The sequence below is a fragment of the Lissotriton helveticus genome, chromosome 11 (assembly GCF_964261635.1).
Source record: "Lissotriton helveticus chromosome 11, aLisHel1.1, whole genome shotgun sequence".
NCBI classification, from domain to species: Eukaryota; Metazoa; Chordata; class Amphibia; order Caudata; family Salamandridae; genus Lissotriton; species Lissotriton helveticus.
In genome coordinates, this window is record NC_136072.1 from 1,158,167,107 (window position 1) to 1,158,184,588 (window position 17,482).

Below are 17,482 nucleotides of genomic sequence, written 5' to 3' on the forward strand. Positions count from 1 at the left end.
AGCCTTGCCCCCCCCCTCCACCTCCTACACAACTTCCCTGGACTTCGTTTTGCCACTGGCACTTGGGAGCACTTTTCTTTTATCCTCCTTATCCCTGTAGCGCTTGGGAGCGCTGTATTAATCCCCCCTTGGTGCCTATTCTTCAAAGCAGGTGCCCACCCTGCATTTGGCCAACTTTAGTGTCATTTACCGGGTGCCCACCCCGGTTTATTCTTCCTGCACCGGGTGGCTGCCCGGATTATTGCCGTAACGTGTTTCCCCCTCTCCGGGCCGCCGCGCTGCCTGCGACGACCCAGAAGTGCTGCTGTCGAGAACCGGAAGAGGACGGGAGCCCACCCCGCCTCCACCTGATGCGGCCAGAGGACGTCGGCGTCTCTCCCCCGGGGCTCCCAAGAGCAAGGGAGAGCCCCGGAGTGCGACTGAGGAGTGTGGGAGGAGAGCCCCGAGGAGCGGGAGCTCTCCGCCGGACCAGGTGAAGCACGGGGCTCCCAGGCTGAGCGAGAGCCCCGAGTGCCGCCCGACAACCAAGAGAGGAGTCCCCCGGCGAGACCCCGGTGAGTAGGGCCAAGGAGGGGGCGCCGCGAGTTCCCCGAAAGGGACTCCAACGAAGGGGGCCATTGTTGTTAGAGGGGGCGTCAGGGCACATTGCCAGTGCCCGCCCCCCTCCTGCCTGCGCTAGCTTGGTTTCCTGGCAGCGAAGATAGTAGAAGATCGAAAGATGATGCATCACGAACACTTTACTACATTGACCAGAGTCCTTAGGGGCGACACCGCCGGTGTGTGAGTAGTGTGCGACCCCACCCCCATTTGTAACTTTAAAGCTCCCTTGAGCAGCGGGCTGACGAGCCTGGGATCCCGCACCTACGCGCCTGAGTGGTACTATACCTGGCAGATATTGGCAGCCATCGGCAACCCCAGTACACGGCCTATCCCTGCTGATGAGGGGTAATACCCCGAAACACGTGTCCAGGGATGGCGAAGACAGCGAAGATAGCAGAAGATCGAAAGATGATGCATCGCGAACACTTTACTACATTGACCAGAGTCCTTAGGGGCGACACCGCCGGTGTGTGAGTAGTGGGCGACCCCACCCCCATTGGTTTCCTGGCATTCTTTCCTTCGAGTCCACGGGGCTCCAGTCCCCACCGGCATTTTGTATTCAGAGCCTGCGAGGCTCCCACGTGGTTGAGGCACAGTGGTGCCAGAGCCCAAGAGGTTCCCACGTTGTTCTTGGGCGCGACTGTTCTTTCCAGAGCCCCGGGAGAGAGAGCCAGGAGGCACACTGGTGCCAGGCTCAGTCCTACAGCTTCCCAGCAATTAGTGGTTAGCTGCTCGGTTTAGGAACCTATTGGCGCAATCTTCCTTGGCTGCCTGCGCAGCCTGCCCTGACTTTTCTGGACAAAGGGCGTTTGTAGCCCCTGAGAGGCCAGTTGGCCTGGGGACAGTTCTGTTGTTGTGCCCTTGCGTGGGATACGTTTCTGGCCCTATGTGATTTTTGCGCAATTGTGATTTACCTGCCTAATGTGATTTCTGCATCATGTGTAATGTTTTATACCTCTGAATGTATGTGATGCTTAGGAGGTTGTTTTTCCTAATTTAGGTCCTACTAGTGAGTTCATGATTCCCTGCGTGATACATGCCTAAGGTGGTTAGGGTCGCGTAGGTGGTACTTACCTTTTACCAGTGGTTACTGGTTGTGTGCTACCTTAGCTATTTTGTGCTACAGTTATTAGTATTCTATGTTCTACAAAGTGCTATTTCTAACAAGTATTCTAGTTCTAAAAGTGCTTATTCCTGACAGTGGCCCATGTGGCCCTGTCCTGTACATATATCCCCTGTAAATTCTGCCTGTTAGCACATTATAAAGTGTGTGTTTTAATCTAAGGTGTTTGCTATAATACAAAGGCTATTTTTATATATAACCTTGTGTGGAGTTTCCTTTGTGGTGGGCCTTGGATGTTGTTGCTGGGGGTGCGTGCGCAAATATTTAACTTACATTGCCTCCGGGATAAGCGTTACTGCTTGCGTCACGTTGCCTAGAGGGTAAGCAGGGGTTATCTTTGGCGTGTAACTCCCTTGCCCTGACTAGAGTGGTGGTTTCTGCCTGGCTTTGGCGCAAGCCTCAGCCAACCGGAAATCCCATTTCTAACAGAAGTATGTTCTGAGCTTGTTGCAGAGGTCCTGGAAGGGGGTGATGTCCATGGTTTCGCTAGCAGGTTTGGTGAATTCTTGGATGACGCTGAAGAGCTCCTTGGAGTTGCTGGCGTTGGCGAGGATTTTGTTGTGGATGAAGGTTCTTTTAATGGTTCTGATATGTTGGTGGAATTCCGTCATGGCGTCTTTGTAGGTGGTGTGGTTTTCGGGCATCTTGTTGTTTTGACAGTTCTTCTCGAGTCGTCTGCAGGTGCGTCTGCCTTCTTGGAGGTCGTCGGTGAACCAGGTGGCTTTCCTGTGGCACTGTCTGTCAGCGTTGCGTAGCGGGGCAAGCTTTTCTGCGCAGCTGGAGATCCAAGTGTGAAGTCCCCTGGCTGTGAGGTTGACGTCGGTTGTGGCAGTGGGGGTTTCGCGGTTGAGGGTGAAGTTGAGCTGCTCTTCAGTGACTCTGCTAAAGTTTCTTAGCGAGAGGGTGGAGCAGGTTTGGGCAGCTTGGGTTTGTTGACAAAGAAGTGTACGCAGTGGAGGTCAGGGTTGCATGGTGTGGCTGAAGTGTGTTCTGTTCCCCCCTGCGAAGATGGGGTCGAGGGTGTGTTCTGCCTTGTTAGTGGGCGTGGTGACGAGTTGTTTCAGTCTGATGTTGGCGAGGTTGTCAAGGAGGGTGGTGGAGTTGTGGTCGCTGGGGTTGCTGAGATGGAAGTTCAGGTCTCCAATGAGTATGTAGTCCATGGAGGCGATGGCGTGGGGTGAGATGAGGCCGGTGATGGTGGAGGCGAAAGGGGCGCGGGCCAGGGGGTCTGTAGGCGACGGTGCTGCGGATTGTGGAGTTGGGGCTGGTCTGGACATGGAAGTGCAGGCAGCCGCGGTCGGTAGGGGAGTACCTGCTGGGGCGGTGACGTGTGGAGGGGGAGGGGCAGGGTGGGGGTTAGTAATGTATGGATAATGGAGGTTTGCAGGTAAGTAAACATTTAAATAAATCAAACAAATTTCGTTGCGTGCACTGCATTGCATTTGGGAATGCAGTGCACGCAACAAAATTCGTTTGATTTATTTAAATGCTTACTTACCTGCAAACCTCCATTATCCATACATTACTAACCCCCACCCTGCCCCTCCCCCTCCCCACGTCACCGCCCCAGCAGGTACTTCCCTACCGACCGCGGCTGAGTGCAGGTGTTCGGCAGTGGACAAGGCGTCGCTCGAGGTGGATAGGCGGACGGAGTTTTCGTTCGCAATGGTGAGTCCTCACCCCGGGTGATTGGGGCGGTCTTTCCTCTGGATCTTTTATCCATCCGGGATGGCAATAGTGGGGGCGGAGGAGGCATTGGTCCAGATTTCTGTAAAGAAGGTGACGTCTGGTGAGAGGGTGTCCAGGAGGTTCCAGATCTCAACAGCGTGTCTGTGCATGGAGCGCACGTTGTGGTGGATGCACTTCAGGGCGTCAATGGTGTTGGCAGCAGGGGCGGTGGTGAAGGTCTTGCGGCAGGAGAAATGGCCGTGGGTTGTTTTCAGGGAGAACTGCTGGCAGTGGTTGTTTCTTCGGGGTTGAATGCGCGGAGGGCGGCTGAGTCGTAGCGGTGGGCGGTCGGAGATTCAGGGTTCCTGGTGCTGGCCGCGGTCGGGTCGCGGACGGGCTTACTTTTGGCGTGCCAGCGGCCGCCATTACTTAGGGGAGGGACGATCATCTGGGAGGCGAGAACGGGCATCGGCAGGGGGAAGGGGCGCAGGGGCAGCAGCGGCAGGCACGCAAAAACAACTAGACAATTAACACCTAGACAATACCGGCAGTACAGTTATGTAAAAAAGGGGCAACAATGGCTCAGGACACTGCGCTGGGCACTGACCGACAGGAGCGAGCTAGTAGGCTGGGGTGGTCACAGCAAGGAGCGCAACGACCTCAAACACCAGGCAGGTGGAGGCAATGGAGTCAGCGGCGAGGCGAGGCACAGTGGAGCAGCTGGGGAGAGAGCAGATCTCAGACCAGAGGTCACAGGTCTTGCTCCCGCATTCCAACACTGAAATGCAATTAATTGCAGATAGACATGCACATGTGATCAACAAAAATTCCATTACTGATCGGAAACAAGAGCCACTGAGCCCACAGCCTCTCACTGATCCATATGTTGAAGTCGAGGCAATCTGATTTTTAAGATCTTCTTTAGGGAGGTGAGAGCTGATTAGGTGTTCCTCTCGGCCCAAGCAAGGGAGGATGTCGGGCAGCTCTGTGTCATATGGCAGATTCAGACTTGTCTGAGGAAGCACACGACAAATAGCCTTTCTGGGTGCTTTAGTAGACAGAATGTTGCAATTACAAGCACATCTTTCAAACCCCTCATTTGTCTGCAGTTCCCTAGTACGCCTTGAGTTTGGTTTGAACAATCATTCTCTGGAGAACCAGGCCAGTGCGGTTTTACTGTAGAGTCTGTGCTTCATCACCAAATACAATGAAAGAAATCTTGCAGGGCTTTTACATTAATGGAAAGAACCCGTGTCAGAGTATCTGACTACAGCCTGCTCTAAACTAAGACGCATTTCCATATTACGATTTCTTGTAATCTGGAAATGTGTCTGGTCCCATGGGTGTTGTTGCGTGGGAAAACCCACAGCAACACCCGTGGAACGCATCTTTCACGCAAAGTGCTACGTGTAAAGGGGCCATAGTTACAAGGACAGGAAAAGCCACGCAGGGTGGCTTTTCCTGTCCTTGTAAATATGGGGCAGAAAAATGCGCTGCCCGTGCGTCACAAAGTGACGCACTGTCAGCGCAAGGGGCTTGTAAATCTGCCCCCAAGTGTCCAATCCTGGAGTCGTATGCTATCCGTAGTCTTTATTCAGTCCACTAATTCTTTCTTTCACACTTATGTTTCTGTACAGCAATCTGCATACATCAATAATGCACTCTGCACAGCCAACATGTTTCGTTGTATGTCTAATAATCCTTCGTCTTCATCAGGGCTGTGAATAATAAACAAACCACAGCATAAGTTAAAAAAGTGTTACTCCAAAATGATGTACCATCACCCACCATTTGGTGCACGGTCCAAAAAACGGTATTGCATAAAGGTGTATGCCAAAACATTCAGAGTGACAGATACTGTCCAAAGGAGGACAACACACGGAAGCCGTTGTGCAGTATTATCATTTCTAAGTTACAGAAAATGAGGCTAAATCATAGTTATGATTGTCAGATCAAAGGAACCCCATCAAACATAAACAGTGTACACTAAGTGCCTGCATCATATATGTGATAATAACTGCAACTAACCACACATGCAGTTACCCAATTCCTCGTGCTCACCCCTCTGTTGTATTCCAGGTGAATATTAAACAGCCTTTGTTTGTTTTTGTAATACTGGATTTCCGTCTATCTATCCTATAACAGTGTGTGCTGCGTCGAGCGCCCCCCTTCCCTCCCACTGGTTCATGTACTTCAAGCCCTGCACGTAGGATGGCGCCTTCACGGGTTATCCAGGTATTTGTCACCTTTTCGGGACGCATGTTTCTTCTTTCTCTTTTCCTTTCCCCATCCCGTGGGTTCCGGGCCCGCACATCTGTTTCTAGTGCTTTGGCACCACTGCGGGTGCAGCGTCGGCGCTGGTCATTATCACTCACGCCCTGCACGTAGGATGACGCCTTCACGGGTTATCCAGGTATTTGTCACCTTTTCGGGACGCATGTTTCTTCTTTCTCTTTTCCTTTCCCCATCCCGTGGGTTCCGGACCCGCACATCTGTTTCTAGTGCTTTGGCACCACTGCGGGTGCAGCGTCGGCGCTGGTCATTATCACTCACGCCCTGCACGTAGGATGGCGCCTTGACGGGCTGTCCACGTGTGTGTCACGTTTCTCTCTTTGGGACGCACGTTCCTCCCCCCAGCTCTTGTGCGGTGCGCACAGATGCTCGATGGATGTCTCCTTGGCGCGTGGGCTTCCGGATACTCGCGCACGTGCTCAGGACACTCGGACACGTGCTCAGACCTCTCTTCTGGATACTTGAGTTTCATCACTTTTCATGGTTTCCATTTCTTCACGCATTTTTCAGGACCGACGCGCAGCGCTACAAACGCATCTACACGTGGACCCTACCCAAGTATTGCATTATTAGGACACAGGATACTTAATTTACTAAAAATCAGGTTTTATCCCAAAGATCTTATTTTCTAAATGGCACAGAGGGGTGAGCCCGAGGAATTGGGTAACTGCATGTTCAGTTCTTATCACATATATGATGCAGGTCCTTACTCAGTGTTTGATGGGATTCTTTTGATCTGACAATCATAACTATGATTTAGCCTCATTTTCTGTAACTTAGAAATGATAATACTGCACAACGGCTTCCGTGTGTTGTCCTCCTTTGGACAGTATCTGTCACTCTGAATGTTTTGGCATACACCTTTATGCAATATCGTTTTTTGGACCGTGCACCAAATGGTGGCTGATGGTACATCCTTTTGGAGTAACACTTTTTAACTTATGCTGCTGTTTGTTTATTATTCACAGCCCTGATGAAGTCGAAGGCTTATGAGACACCAAGAAGCATGTTGGCTGTGCAGAGTGCATTATTGATTGATGTACAGAAATATAAGTGTGAAAGAAAGAATTGGCGGACTGAAATAAAGACTATGGATAGTATATGACTCTAGGATTGGACACTTAAATTCTTGTGGAACTCTGAGTGCTCGCGACATTTGTCTCGTAGCACACATTTGAACCCAGGTGGTCTCAGCAAACTGACACTTTAAGCACAAGCAGTACCTTGTACTTTAGCACAAACCAGAAGGGCTCCAGCAGCAGTATTATAACTGAACCCGGGACTTTGTCCATGCAACTGAATGTAAAGTAGCGACCACATTTTTAAAAGTAGCACTCGCACTTTAGTGATCCCATGCCTCTTCTGGCTGCCTGTAATCCCCAAAAGCACAGCCTCCGCTTCTACAACTTGCACTTCACACCTTTGTGACTCTCAGTGAAATGGTGGTCTCAGCAAACTGACATTCTGAAGCAGAATCAGCACCTTGCAATTTAGCAATGTCACAAACCTGAGGGGCTTACTACGCAACAGCATCATAATTGAAATCAGGCCTTTGCCCATGCAATTGAATTTAAAGTAGCAACCATGTTTTTACAAGCAGTACTTTGCCCCCTGCAGGCAGCCTGTAAGACCCAGTAGCACAGCCTACACTTCTACAACTGGAACTTCGCACGCTTGTGCACAGGACCTGTATGTTAGGACCCGTGGGTTATTCTTGATCTTGCTTGACACTCCCTACACTTTCTTCCTTTATGATTCACGTACCCCTTGTCGGCAGCCTGCTAAGCTATAAGCACTGACTATGACTTACCATCAGCACTCTGCACTTTACTGACTTCGTGCTTCCCGTTGGCTACCGGAAAGGTCCGTAAGCACGAGTCCACTCTAATAGATTGGGATTGGGTTGCATACTTGCACTCCCTATTGCCCACTGTTCTTTCAGAGCATGACTTATTTTATGGGCACTCTCTAGGCCCCACTGGGCTCCTGTATTTTGGCCGACCAGATACACTGCATATATCAATTGCATTTTATTGCCCATGTGCTAGAGCGATCGTGCCATGACATTTTTGTAACAATTTTAAATAATTGAAACAAATAAAGTAATACACAGTGACAGAAATGGAGTAACCACTTACCCCCATGGAGTATGTTGTCAAGGGTAGAACCCGATACTGAGATAATCATATCACACACTAGCAGTCTATTTAATGAAAGGGAGAATATGGCTAGAGGAGGTAAAATGGGAAGCATGGGTATAGAATGCAAGTGGCGTCCGGACATGCAGACTGAGCAGAAAGGGGATTGGCACATTTTTTTGTTCAGTAGATGGATGTTAATATTTTTGTAGAACCTTTGAGATATCGCCAGGTCATACAGAAGAGGTCTCATGGGCATGAGAGTTTAGCAAAGGAAGCAGGAGAAATAGTTGTACGTATTATGCTTTCTGAAGTAACATTGTCTTCAGAGTAGCAGTTGTTTTATGGGAGTTTTTGAAGGTAGTGAAGCCACTCTATGACTTGATTTTTGTACTGGAGCTTTCTTCCAGACACTTTCTGGATTTTGCCTCTGAATCGTGTTAGCCTAACACAGTTGATGTTTGTAGGAACTTGAGGAGGTTGATAGATATCTGGATGTTTTTGCACTGATGGCAGAAGATCCTGGGTTGAATTTGGTCTTCAATAGTTGGCCAACATAGCTGTGACCTGGACAAGGAGAAATGGTTATTTTTCTTCAGTCCGAAGATGAACCTTATGGCTCAGTTTTGGACATCTAGTTTTGATATGTTTCTGTTTGGGAGATTTAGGTATATTGCTATGCATTAGTATAGTTTTGATAGGACAACTGCTCGGATCAGTGATTTTCTGTGTTGGATGGACAGGAGAGGGGTGAGTTTAGATATGGCTTATAAGTAACTACAGTAATCTGTGAAATGCCATGAAACAGAATACCTGTTTTCATACTTTAATGCAATGTGATATTACTCCACCCTTCAAGGTGTTTGCAATATCACAGATTCACGATTAGCCACGGATCCAAAAGTTCAGAACTCACCCGATTCCGCTCTTGTCACTCCACCTCTAGTGGAACAAAATGCTCCCGCTGCCTAAGTAAGAATGGTCCATATCATTTTTTTGCATCAATTTATTATTACTTTTACATTCATTTCAGGAGATTAATGTTGGAGTAATTAATTGTCTTGCTTTTTATGAGATTTTTCTTGTTTTTTTACATTAATTTCAGATACTTTTTTTTTATCCGAAATTGATTTTTTTTCCAGCATCTAATGGGTGTGGAGCAGTGCTACTGAAGGAGATATAGGGCCATCTTACTTTCTAGTAATTGAGCTTACTACCCCTGATGAGGTGTTGAAATGCGTCATGGTGAGTAGCATGCTACTCCATAACACAGATTAAGTGGTTAGTCCAGTGGTTATTAGTTATTGTTGTATATTGTTGGTTATTGGGTTACACGTGTGCTCTTAGGAAACTGCTAGAAACATTTCCTCCAGCTTCTTGTGGTAGATTAAGTTAGTAGCGGTTAGGGATCATTATTAGTGAATGTTTGTGGAAGATGAGAAAAGGGTGAGTAGATGGCAGGAGGTTGTATAATATTTGATAGCAGGCAGAGGCTGCACAGAGTGTAGGTTTATGATTTGAGATGAGTGGTGAGTTAAACAGGGAAGTTTAAGTAGGCTAGAAAAGGGGAAATATGGCTAGACGGCAAGGGATGGTTACTCAGAAAGTGAGTTTGTGATTTGTGAAGAGAGGCATGTTTAGTTTGCTGACGTATAGGTGAGTGTAAGGCAGACAGGCATGTGACAGAGAAGGCAACACTCAAAGGCTTTAAGGCATGGAAACAATGGACTGTAATTAGAGGATCATTCAGAAGAAACGATGGAGAGAGAATAATCACTGGCTATAAAATTAGGGTGAATTTTGTTCAGAGTTTTAGGAATATAGTGGGAGTAGGTTTTTGAGAGCAGATGCAATCTGAGGATGTATAAAGAGTAAAAAGAAAGGTTGAGGGTTTGTTACTTGTGGGCAAGTGATATAAGTTGTTGTGTCTTTGGTTGTTTCATCTGGCTTTTGGTGGTGTTGACGCAATCTGCTTTTGGTTACATCGCTATAGCAGATTATTTAGCTTCCTTTGACTTCATACGTGGCTTATTGTAAGATGAGGTATGGAGTTATATGGTAGGTCAGGGTAGCCGGTTCTTTAAAATGTGTCTGATAGGATATGAAGGGTTGGGCCTTCTCTGGGGTTTTCATTGAATTATTCTGTTATGATTTAGTTTGAGATGGACATGTGGTTGTCCCTGAAATTAGTAAGGGTTGTTTGTGAAGGTATTTTGCTGATTATTATTAAATTATTATTAAATGACATTTGTAGAGCGCGCTGACACCATGGGTTTCCTGGCGCTATAGAACAGAGGTGAGACACAGGCTGGAAGTTACAGGATTTAGCAGGGTGGGGGGAAGAGGAAGGTTTTGAGCTGCTTCCTGAAATGAAGGAGGGAGCTGCTGGATTTAATAATCAGGGGAAGAGGATTCCAAAACTTCGGGGCCAAGAGGGCAAACCTTCGCCCACCAAATTTATTGGTTCTGGTTTTGGGCACAACAAGCATGTGAAGATGGGCAGAGCGTAAATTGCGATTTGGGCAGTAAGGATGGATGAGTGAGGTTAGGAAGGGCGGGGCTGGTGCCGTGAAGAGTTTTGAACGTGAGGCAGCCCAGCTTGAAGGCCACTCTTTGCTCTATAGGCAGCCAGTGCAGTTTGTGCAGCAAGGGTTTGGCCGATTGTCATTTGGGGGATTTGTAAATGAGGCGGGCTGCTTGGTTCTGGACTACCTGTAGGCGGTAGAGAAGTGATTTGGGAAGTCCGTGATAGAGGGAGTTAGAAAAGTCCAAGCGGGAGAGCACAAGGGAGATGATTACTTGGATCAAAGCAGCTGGGGGGAGTAAGTGGCTGACTTTGCAAATCTTACGGAGTTGGAAAGAGCAGGATGATATCACGGAGCCGACTTGAGATCGGAGAGAGAGTTCGGCGTCGATGGTCACGCCGAGGCTCTTTACAGAATTCGCGGGGGTCGGTGGAGCGCCCAGTTCAGTGGGCCAGAACTGGGTCCCCCAGAAAGTAGGGCTGGAGCCCGGAAGAAGGAGCTCAGGGTTCAATTTCAATTGGTTGGAGTTCATCCACTCCTGGATGTGGAGCATGACGGAATGGAAGTTGGCTACCGCGTTCTGGGAGTTGAGTGGAAAGATGATCTGCAGATCGTCAGCATAGTTATATACTGTGATGTCCCAGTTTCGGAGTGAGTGGAGTAGGGGCCGGAGGTAGAGGTTGAACAATAAAGGTGACAGGGAGGAGCCCTGGGGAACTCCGCATGTCATGGAGGTTTTGGGCGCTGTGTAGGGGCCTAGACGGACGGCTTGTGTTCTGCCAGACAAGAAAGACTGTATCCAGCTGAGGGCATGGCCCTGGATACCACCCTGTTCGACACGGTGAAGCAGGATGTTGTGGTCAACCGTGTCGAACGCGGCCGATAGATCCAGGAGTACGAGGGCCTGGGGGGTCCCTGCGTCGGCGTTCCTCCTCAGCGTGTCAAGGACAGCCAGGATGACAGCCTCAGTTGAAAAGGTAGGCCTGAAGCCCGCCTGATTAGGCTCCAGGTAGCATGAGGTCTCGATGAAGTTGGAGAGGCATCGAGTAGCATGCGCCTCGACTAATTTGGAGAAGTAGGGCAGAAGCGATATGGGGCGGTAGTTGGACAATTCTGCTGGGTCCGCGCCAGGTTTCTTGAGTAGCGGGACTAGGATGGCCTCTTTGAAAGTGCTGGGGACAGTGCCTGTGCTGAGCGAGCCATTCAGCAGAGGTAAGATGCATTCGGGTAAAGAGTGACAGACGCTCCGTAGGATCGGGGGAGGACAACCATCATTCGGGGAGTCCGATTTTATCCGGTACGCGAGCTGGGCCAAGGAGACAGGGTTGAGGGAAGGGAAATCGGTAAAGACAGAGGAGTTATTGAGGAGAGTATCGGGAGTGGGAGTCTGGGAAGAGGTGGGGATTGAGGCCTTGATCTTATTAATTTTCTCAACAAAAAAGAGATTGAGAGCGTCACAAGTTCCTTGGGTTGGGGTTTGACCTGGGAGAGTTCTGTCATCGGAGGTAAGTTCGTTCAAGATTCTAAACACTTCTTTAGATTTGTTGTCCGAAGATGAGATTCGGTTGGAGAAGTGAGCAGCTTTAGCTGAGGAGATTGCGATTTTGTAGTCTCTACAGGCTAAGGTGTATTGCAATCTATCTGATTCGGAGTAGTTACGTCTCCATGTCTTTTCCAACTGGCGTACTTTCAGTTTGAGTTTTTTGAGGTCGTCCGTGAACCATCTGTGAGAGTTGTGGTGTCTGGTCGAGGGGAATTTGATTAGGGGGGCAAATTGGTCACTGGCTGACTTCAGCCAGGTGCCGATGTCACTGTCCAGCTTGTCGATGTTGGTTAGCGGATTGAGGGCAGGCCGGGTATCGGAAAGGGTCGCAAGAAAGCTTTGGGAGTCGTAAGAACTCCATTTGCGAGAGAGGCCACCGGCCATCAGTGGGGTGGAAATTCTCCGCTGACAGTGAGGATGGTATCGATTAAGTGGTGGTCTGATCAGGTGCAGGGGGAGAAGGATGGAGGAGAGAGAGTTAGATTTTGAGTCCAGATCTGGTCCAAGATGTGGCCCTTAATGTGAGTAGGCGAGGTGATTTGTTGAGGCTGGTGAGGGCCTCAAAGACCTCGGAGGCATGGGGCCCGGCGTTGGCGTCGTTGAACCAGTAATTGAGGTCGCCGAAGAGGGCGAATCTGGGGTTAGAGGTAAGTAGGTTGATCAACTGATCGGTCAAGGTGGCCGCGAAGGAGGGCATAGGTTGGGGGGGTCGGTAAAGGAGAAGGAGTGTTAAGGCTCCTAAATCCGTTTTTAGACTGAAGATAAGGTTATCTACTCCCGGGAGCGAGAGAGAAGAAGTGGAGATGAAATTGAGGTGTTTAGATATTATGGCGGCTACCCCGCCCCCAGAGCGGTTACCTGGCCGGTCGGCACGGAGGATGTAGTAGTCTAGGGGGAGGGCCGCCAGAATGTCAGGGAGAGAATCCGCAGTCAACCAGGTTTCGGTGAGCAGGAGTACGTCGGGTTTCTCGGTGGATAGAAGGATAAAAATGTCGGCGTGGTGTTTTACCAGGGAGCGGGTGTTCAGATATAACACCTGGATGGTAGTATCGCTCTCAGCCGGTTTGGCGGGGGGCGTGCTCCGACTGGTGGGACGCCGATCGGACGAAATGATGCTGGTGGTGGTGATGCGTCTGATGGTGGAAGGAGAAAGTGTAAGGTTGGGGAGTTGTAGGTCCCTGAGGGAGTCAGCCGAATATGAGATGGAGTGGCCGGCGTGGCTGGCCCCTGGGCCCGGCCTGGCGCGGACGGGCACAGACGGGCTTGCCTTTGGCGTGCCTTCGGCGCGCAAACGGCGCGCCCGTTGCGTGTCCGGCGAAGGCACATTATTATTATAAGAGGGGAGGGGCGTGGCCTCAGGGCCGTGGGCGTGGCCTTGGGCTGATGGAGGAGAATGGCGGCGGAAATCTTAGTGTCATGGCAGCGTTTAGATCGGCTGCGCGGCGAATATAGAAGTGAATTAGGGCGGGGGGGTGCCCTGAAGGGAGTGAAGAGCAGGTAAAAACAGTTTTTAATATCAACAACAAATGTTAAAATACAAGCGTGCTCCCGGCTTCCGCCTCAGGAGTGTACAACCTCTGATGTGGTTCTTGCTTGATATTAGATGGTCCTGGAGGGGCAGCTGTCTGTAGGATGAGAGGCCAGAGATTATGATCATGTAGCTTCTCTGTTGGAATAACCAGATCCTACCCATTCTTCTGAACTTTAAGTTCGATCGTTTTTTAGTTTGAACTGAGAAGGTAGTGCCACCGTTGTTTGTCTTCCTGTAAGCAGAAATTATTAATCATGGTGCCTAATAATTCCTGAAACTGGAATTCCCGGTGCTGCAACTTAAATTCCTGGGTTGGGAGTATGTGGTGATTTTTGCTTGAATGAATGTTGGTCCTTTGCTATTCATTGCTCTGTGTGTTGCACAGTAGTTTGAAAGAGGATCTCCTTGAAGTTGGGAGCCAGAGAAGGGCATTTAGGCCTGTGGAGATGCGGTTTGTATATTTATATTTAGAAGTAGTTTTGCTGCTGAATTCTTTGTAGCTTTAAGATAGTTGGAAGTGGAATGGCGTTTGCATTATCATGTTTGGGTAAAATGGATAATGTTGCTTGTATCTTTTGAGGAAATCCAAGATGTGGAAAGATGTGTTTAAGAGTTATCATTGTGTACAAAGTTGATTGAGACAGTCTGGCCACTTGAGAACTCATGGAAAGTATGGAGTCACAGAAGAAGCCAAGAATTCCTAACTATTTTGCAAATTTCTCGTTGCAGTCCCAGTTTGGCTGCCTAGAAAGTTAAATGACCATATTTTTTGCATTCACTGCAGGTGCCGCTTTCAGTTTTTGAAGCATTTACCTTGATGTGATTACGTCATTCTTTAATCCACTATGGTGTCGCAGTTTCACCTTCGTAGTCAGATCTCCAGCAACTATAAGCCCATTTCTTGGTTATAGTGGCACTTTATAAATTGCTGCTACATTTTCATTTACATTTACCTAATGATTGGTTCTGTGTGCATGATTGTCTAGATAGCCCCAGACTTCAGTAGCCCTGTGGTGTCAAGTCTTAAGAAAAATGGTTGGGGAGGGGTTCGTCACGCACAGAGTTTGATGAATGGGTGGTTATCATACCAATATACACATTTGTTTGATAGAGTCACAATTTGTATATTTTAGAAGTGTCCACGGGGAGAGCAGTCTTTATATTGCTAGTTGTAGGACAGACTGGACCTTAATTTGGAAACTCAAAACAAGAGTATGCACAACAGCGTAGTCATACACGTTTGCTACAAGGCCATTTCACTTGCAGAAGCATGTTATAGAAAAACCTAGTAACATACACTCATAACATATACACTCTCCCACACCACCAATGACAAACCTTGGCAAAGCCAATAGGTCTTGCCTTTGAGCCCATTTCGCTCTGCCAATGCCTGTTGCTACTGCTGTGCCCTCTTTAGCACGAACAAAAGGAGGAAAAATTGTGCTTTGAAGCAGCCACTGGTGACCACATAAATTTGTCTACACACACGCATGATGACGCTTCCATGCGTCATTACGCAAGCATGTGTGTGTGTGAGAGAGACCATGCATGCCACTTCAAAAATATTTGAGTGCCTCTGTTTTTTTTTATTGATCTAAAAATGGATAGGCAAATAAATCAGGTTGAGCAAGTTCACTTTTGAATAAAAAAATAGGACTGCGAGATGGGGCAAACAGTGGAGAGTTTAGAGGTGGGAAAGCAACCGGGAAGTGGGTAGAGGGAAGGGGAAAGCGGCACAAGGAGAGTAACACAGGTTTCAAGCGCACAAGCGAGTGAGAGCAACATGCACCGAAGGGGAAGGATGCACACAGATGCGAGAGAACAACATGGAGTGCCGGGTGTAGAAGCACAGGAGGGAGATAGCTGGAAAAGACATGCACTCTCATTGAGAGCTTGAGAAAACATTGAGTTTCCTCAAATTGAGCAGGGGAAGAATACAAGTAAAGAGGCTATGCTCTGAGGAGGGAACAACCACAAGAATAGTAAGGAAGGCAACGATTAAAAAGCAAGCTAATGAGAATAACAATAAAGCCGACAAAGTGCAAGCAATGAGCGGACTCAAAGCCCGGAGTAAATTCACAATCCGGGCCAGACTGGGAACCCAAAGCAGCCCCGGCAATTTTCTTGGACCAGCCCCGGGACGGGGAGGGCTGAAGTGTGAATCACTGCTGCTTTCGTTAATGGGGCTGAAATTGCAGCACTGCTGCAAACCAGTCCCCAGTAACAAAAGCAACCCCCACTACTGCAAAACCGGCCACCCAGCCTCACGGGGAAAGTCCGATGCTCGCCGTGACCAGACCGACCCTGTTCACAACAGGTCTTACACTGTCTGGTAGGCTCAAGAAATCTTCCAAATATAATTCTTTGAAAAGGAACTCAATTAATAAATGAGTTATTTGAAGGCAAAGTTAAAAAAGAAAATGTGAAATTCCTAAAATGTGAAGAATGGCATGTGGTGCAGATGAGTTCAGTGATAAAGCCAAGAACGAACAACAGACTTTCTGTTTTCTTTACAGCTTTGGAAATTAAAAGCCTAATCCTATATCAGGACCAGATGACTGCTAAACAGGGAGAAAGACTCCTCATCCCATGCCACTATCAAACAGATGACACTGTCCCACCTGGCGCGGTGCGGGTAGATTGGGAAGTCATCAAAAAAGACAATGGATTGCCCATTCCTGTGATCCGGGCTCTGGACTCGCTGGTGGAACAATTGCCGGAGCCCAACTCATTCGCTGAAAGAGCTCAGATGTTCCTCTCCCTTATACGTTCCGGCAACTGTTCGCTTCTCATCAACCCAACATTCCTGAATGACAGCGGTACCTACCGGGTCAAGATCTTCCTTGACGGTCAGCCTTATGACAAATCTCCAACTACTGACATCCATATCACTGAGCGAGACCAAAGAAGAGGTAAAACAATAAGATGCTGTATCTTTATTTGTTATGTTTTCAAATCAGGTTTGCACACTTTCTGCTAAAGGTCTCAATTCTGTGCATACTTTTGAAATAGGATAATAATAGTGTATTTGCTTTTATGTTCTATTGAATCTTTGGGCTGCTGCTATAGTAAGTTACTAACGAGGCAGCATGTCATGCTTTTGCCACGTTTTGGATCCCTAGGAAAGCAGTGGACTTCCACGATGCAACACCCAACCTTATTCCAAATAGCTGATGCAGGACTACACAGCGTCTGACTTGTGTGCTTTTTATTTCACACCAGGAGCCCAGGGGGGTGGTTAGAAAACGCCACAAGTAACAGCCCTGTACTACTCTGGGACTGATTTAGAGTTGAGTGGTAACAAAACTTCCTCCAATTTACTTATAATATGGTCAATTCTCTGTTGGTTCTCCACAGCTGGGCAGAAATGCCTCCTCCATACAACTCTTACTATGAAGTTAATTCAGCTGGTTGATTCTCCATAGAGAGGGAATCTAGCAACACATGATTAAAGAATTCCTCCACAAGCCGGTGTACATTCCTTTACTTCCAACTCCAAACCGGGTCCTATTTGTCCTGAAGTGTGTGAGGGGAAAATATTTTGAGTGCCTTGAGTGTGGTTTTTGTTAGCACAAAGTGTGCTGTTGCTTAGATCTTCAACCCGGGGTAGTCCTTGAAGGCGCCTAGAACTAGTACAAGAGGGATTGCAAAAGCAGGAAAAACACCATCTGAGACACAAAAACATAAAGAAACAATAGGGAAAAGTGTGTAAATATACAGGATGAAATATGGAAGAATTGTAATCCTACCAGTATTGTGTGTGTATTACTTCTAGAGAATGATAACCACATGGACATGAATGCTTTGGTGTGAAACGTTGTTTGCAGACCATTAAATTGGTCTATTTTAGTTCTTCTGTGGACATTGACGCTTTAGTAAAAGGAGGTGGTGAAGAGCTGTGGATCAAAACAACCCCCCTTCACATCTATTGGGGTGAGACATTTTTCAGGTTTATGTTTCCCATTCTCATACTCACTTGAGAAAGCCTGCTTCAGGCCACAGATTAAAGGGGCACACTCCATGGCCCGTCCATGGTGCTAGATGGGGTCTGATCAGAGCAGA

The 17,482-nt window shown here is 48.1% G+C and overlaps 1 protein-coding gene across 1 annotated transcript in view; it reads left to right on the plus strand.

Moving 5' to 3' along the window:
* Nucleotides 1-17,482, plus strand: part of LOC144792779 (uncharacterized) — a 188,271-nt gene that overhangs the window by 22,405 nt on the left and 148,384 nt on the right. Inside the window, exon 2 of the mRNA XM_078667976.1 lies at nt 15,937-16,332. Coding sequence (XP_078524102.1) covers nt 15,975-16,332 — 358 coding nt within the window. The 5' untranslated portion in view covers nt 15,937-15,974. The remainder of the gene's footprint in view (nt 1-15,936; nt 16,333-17,482) is intronic.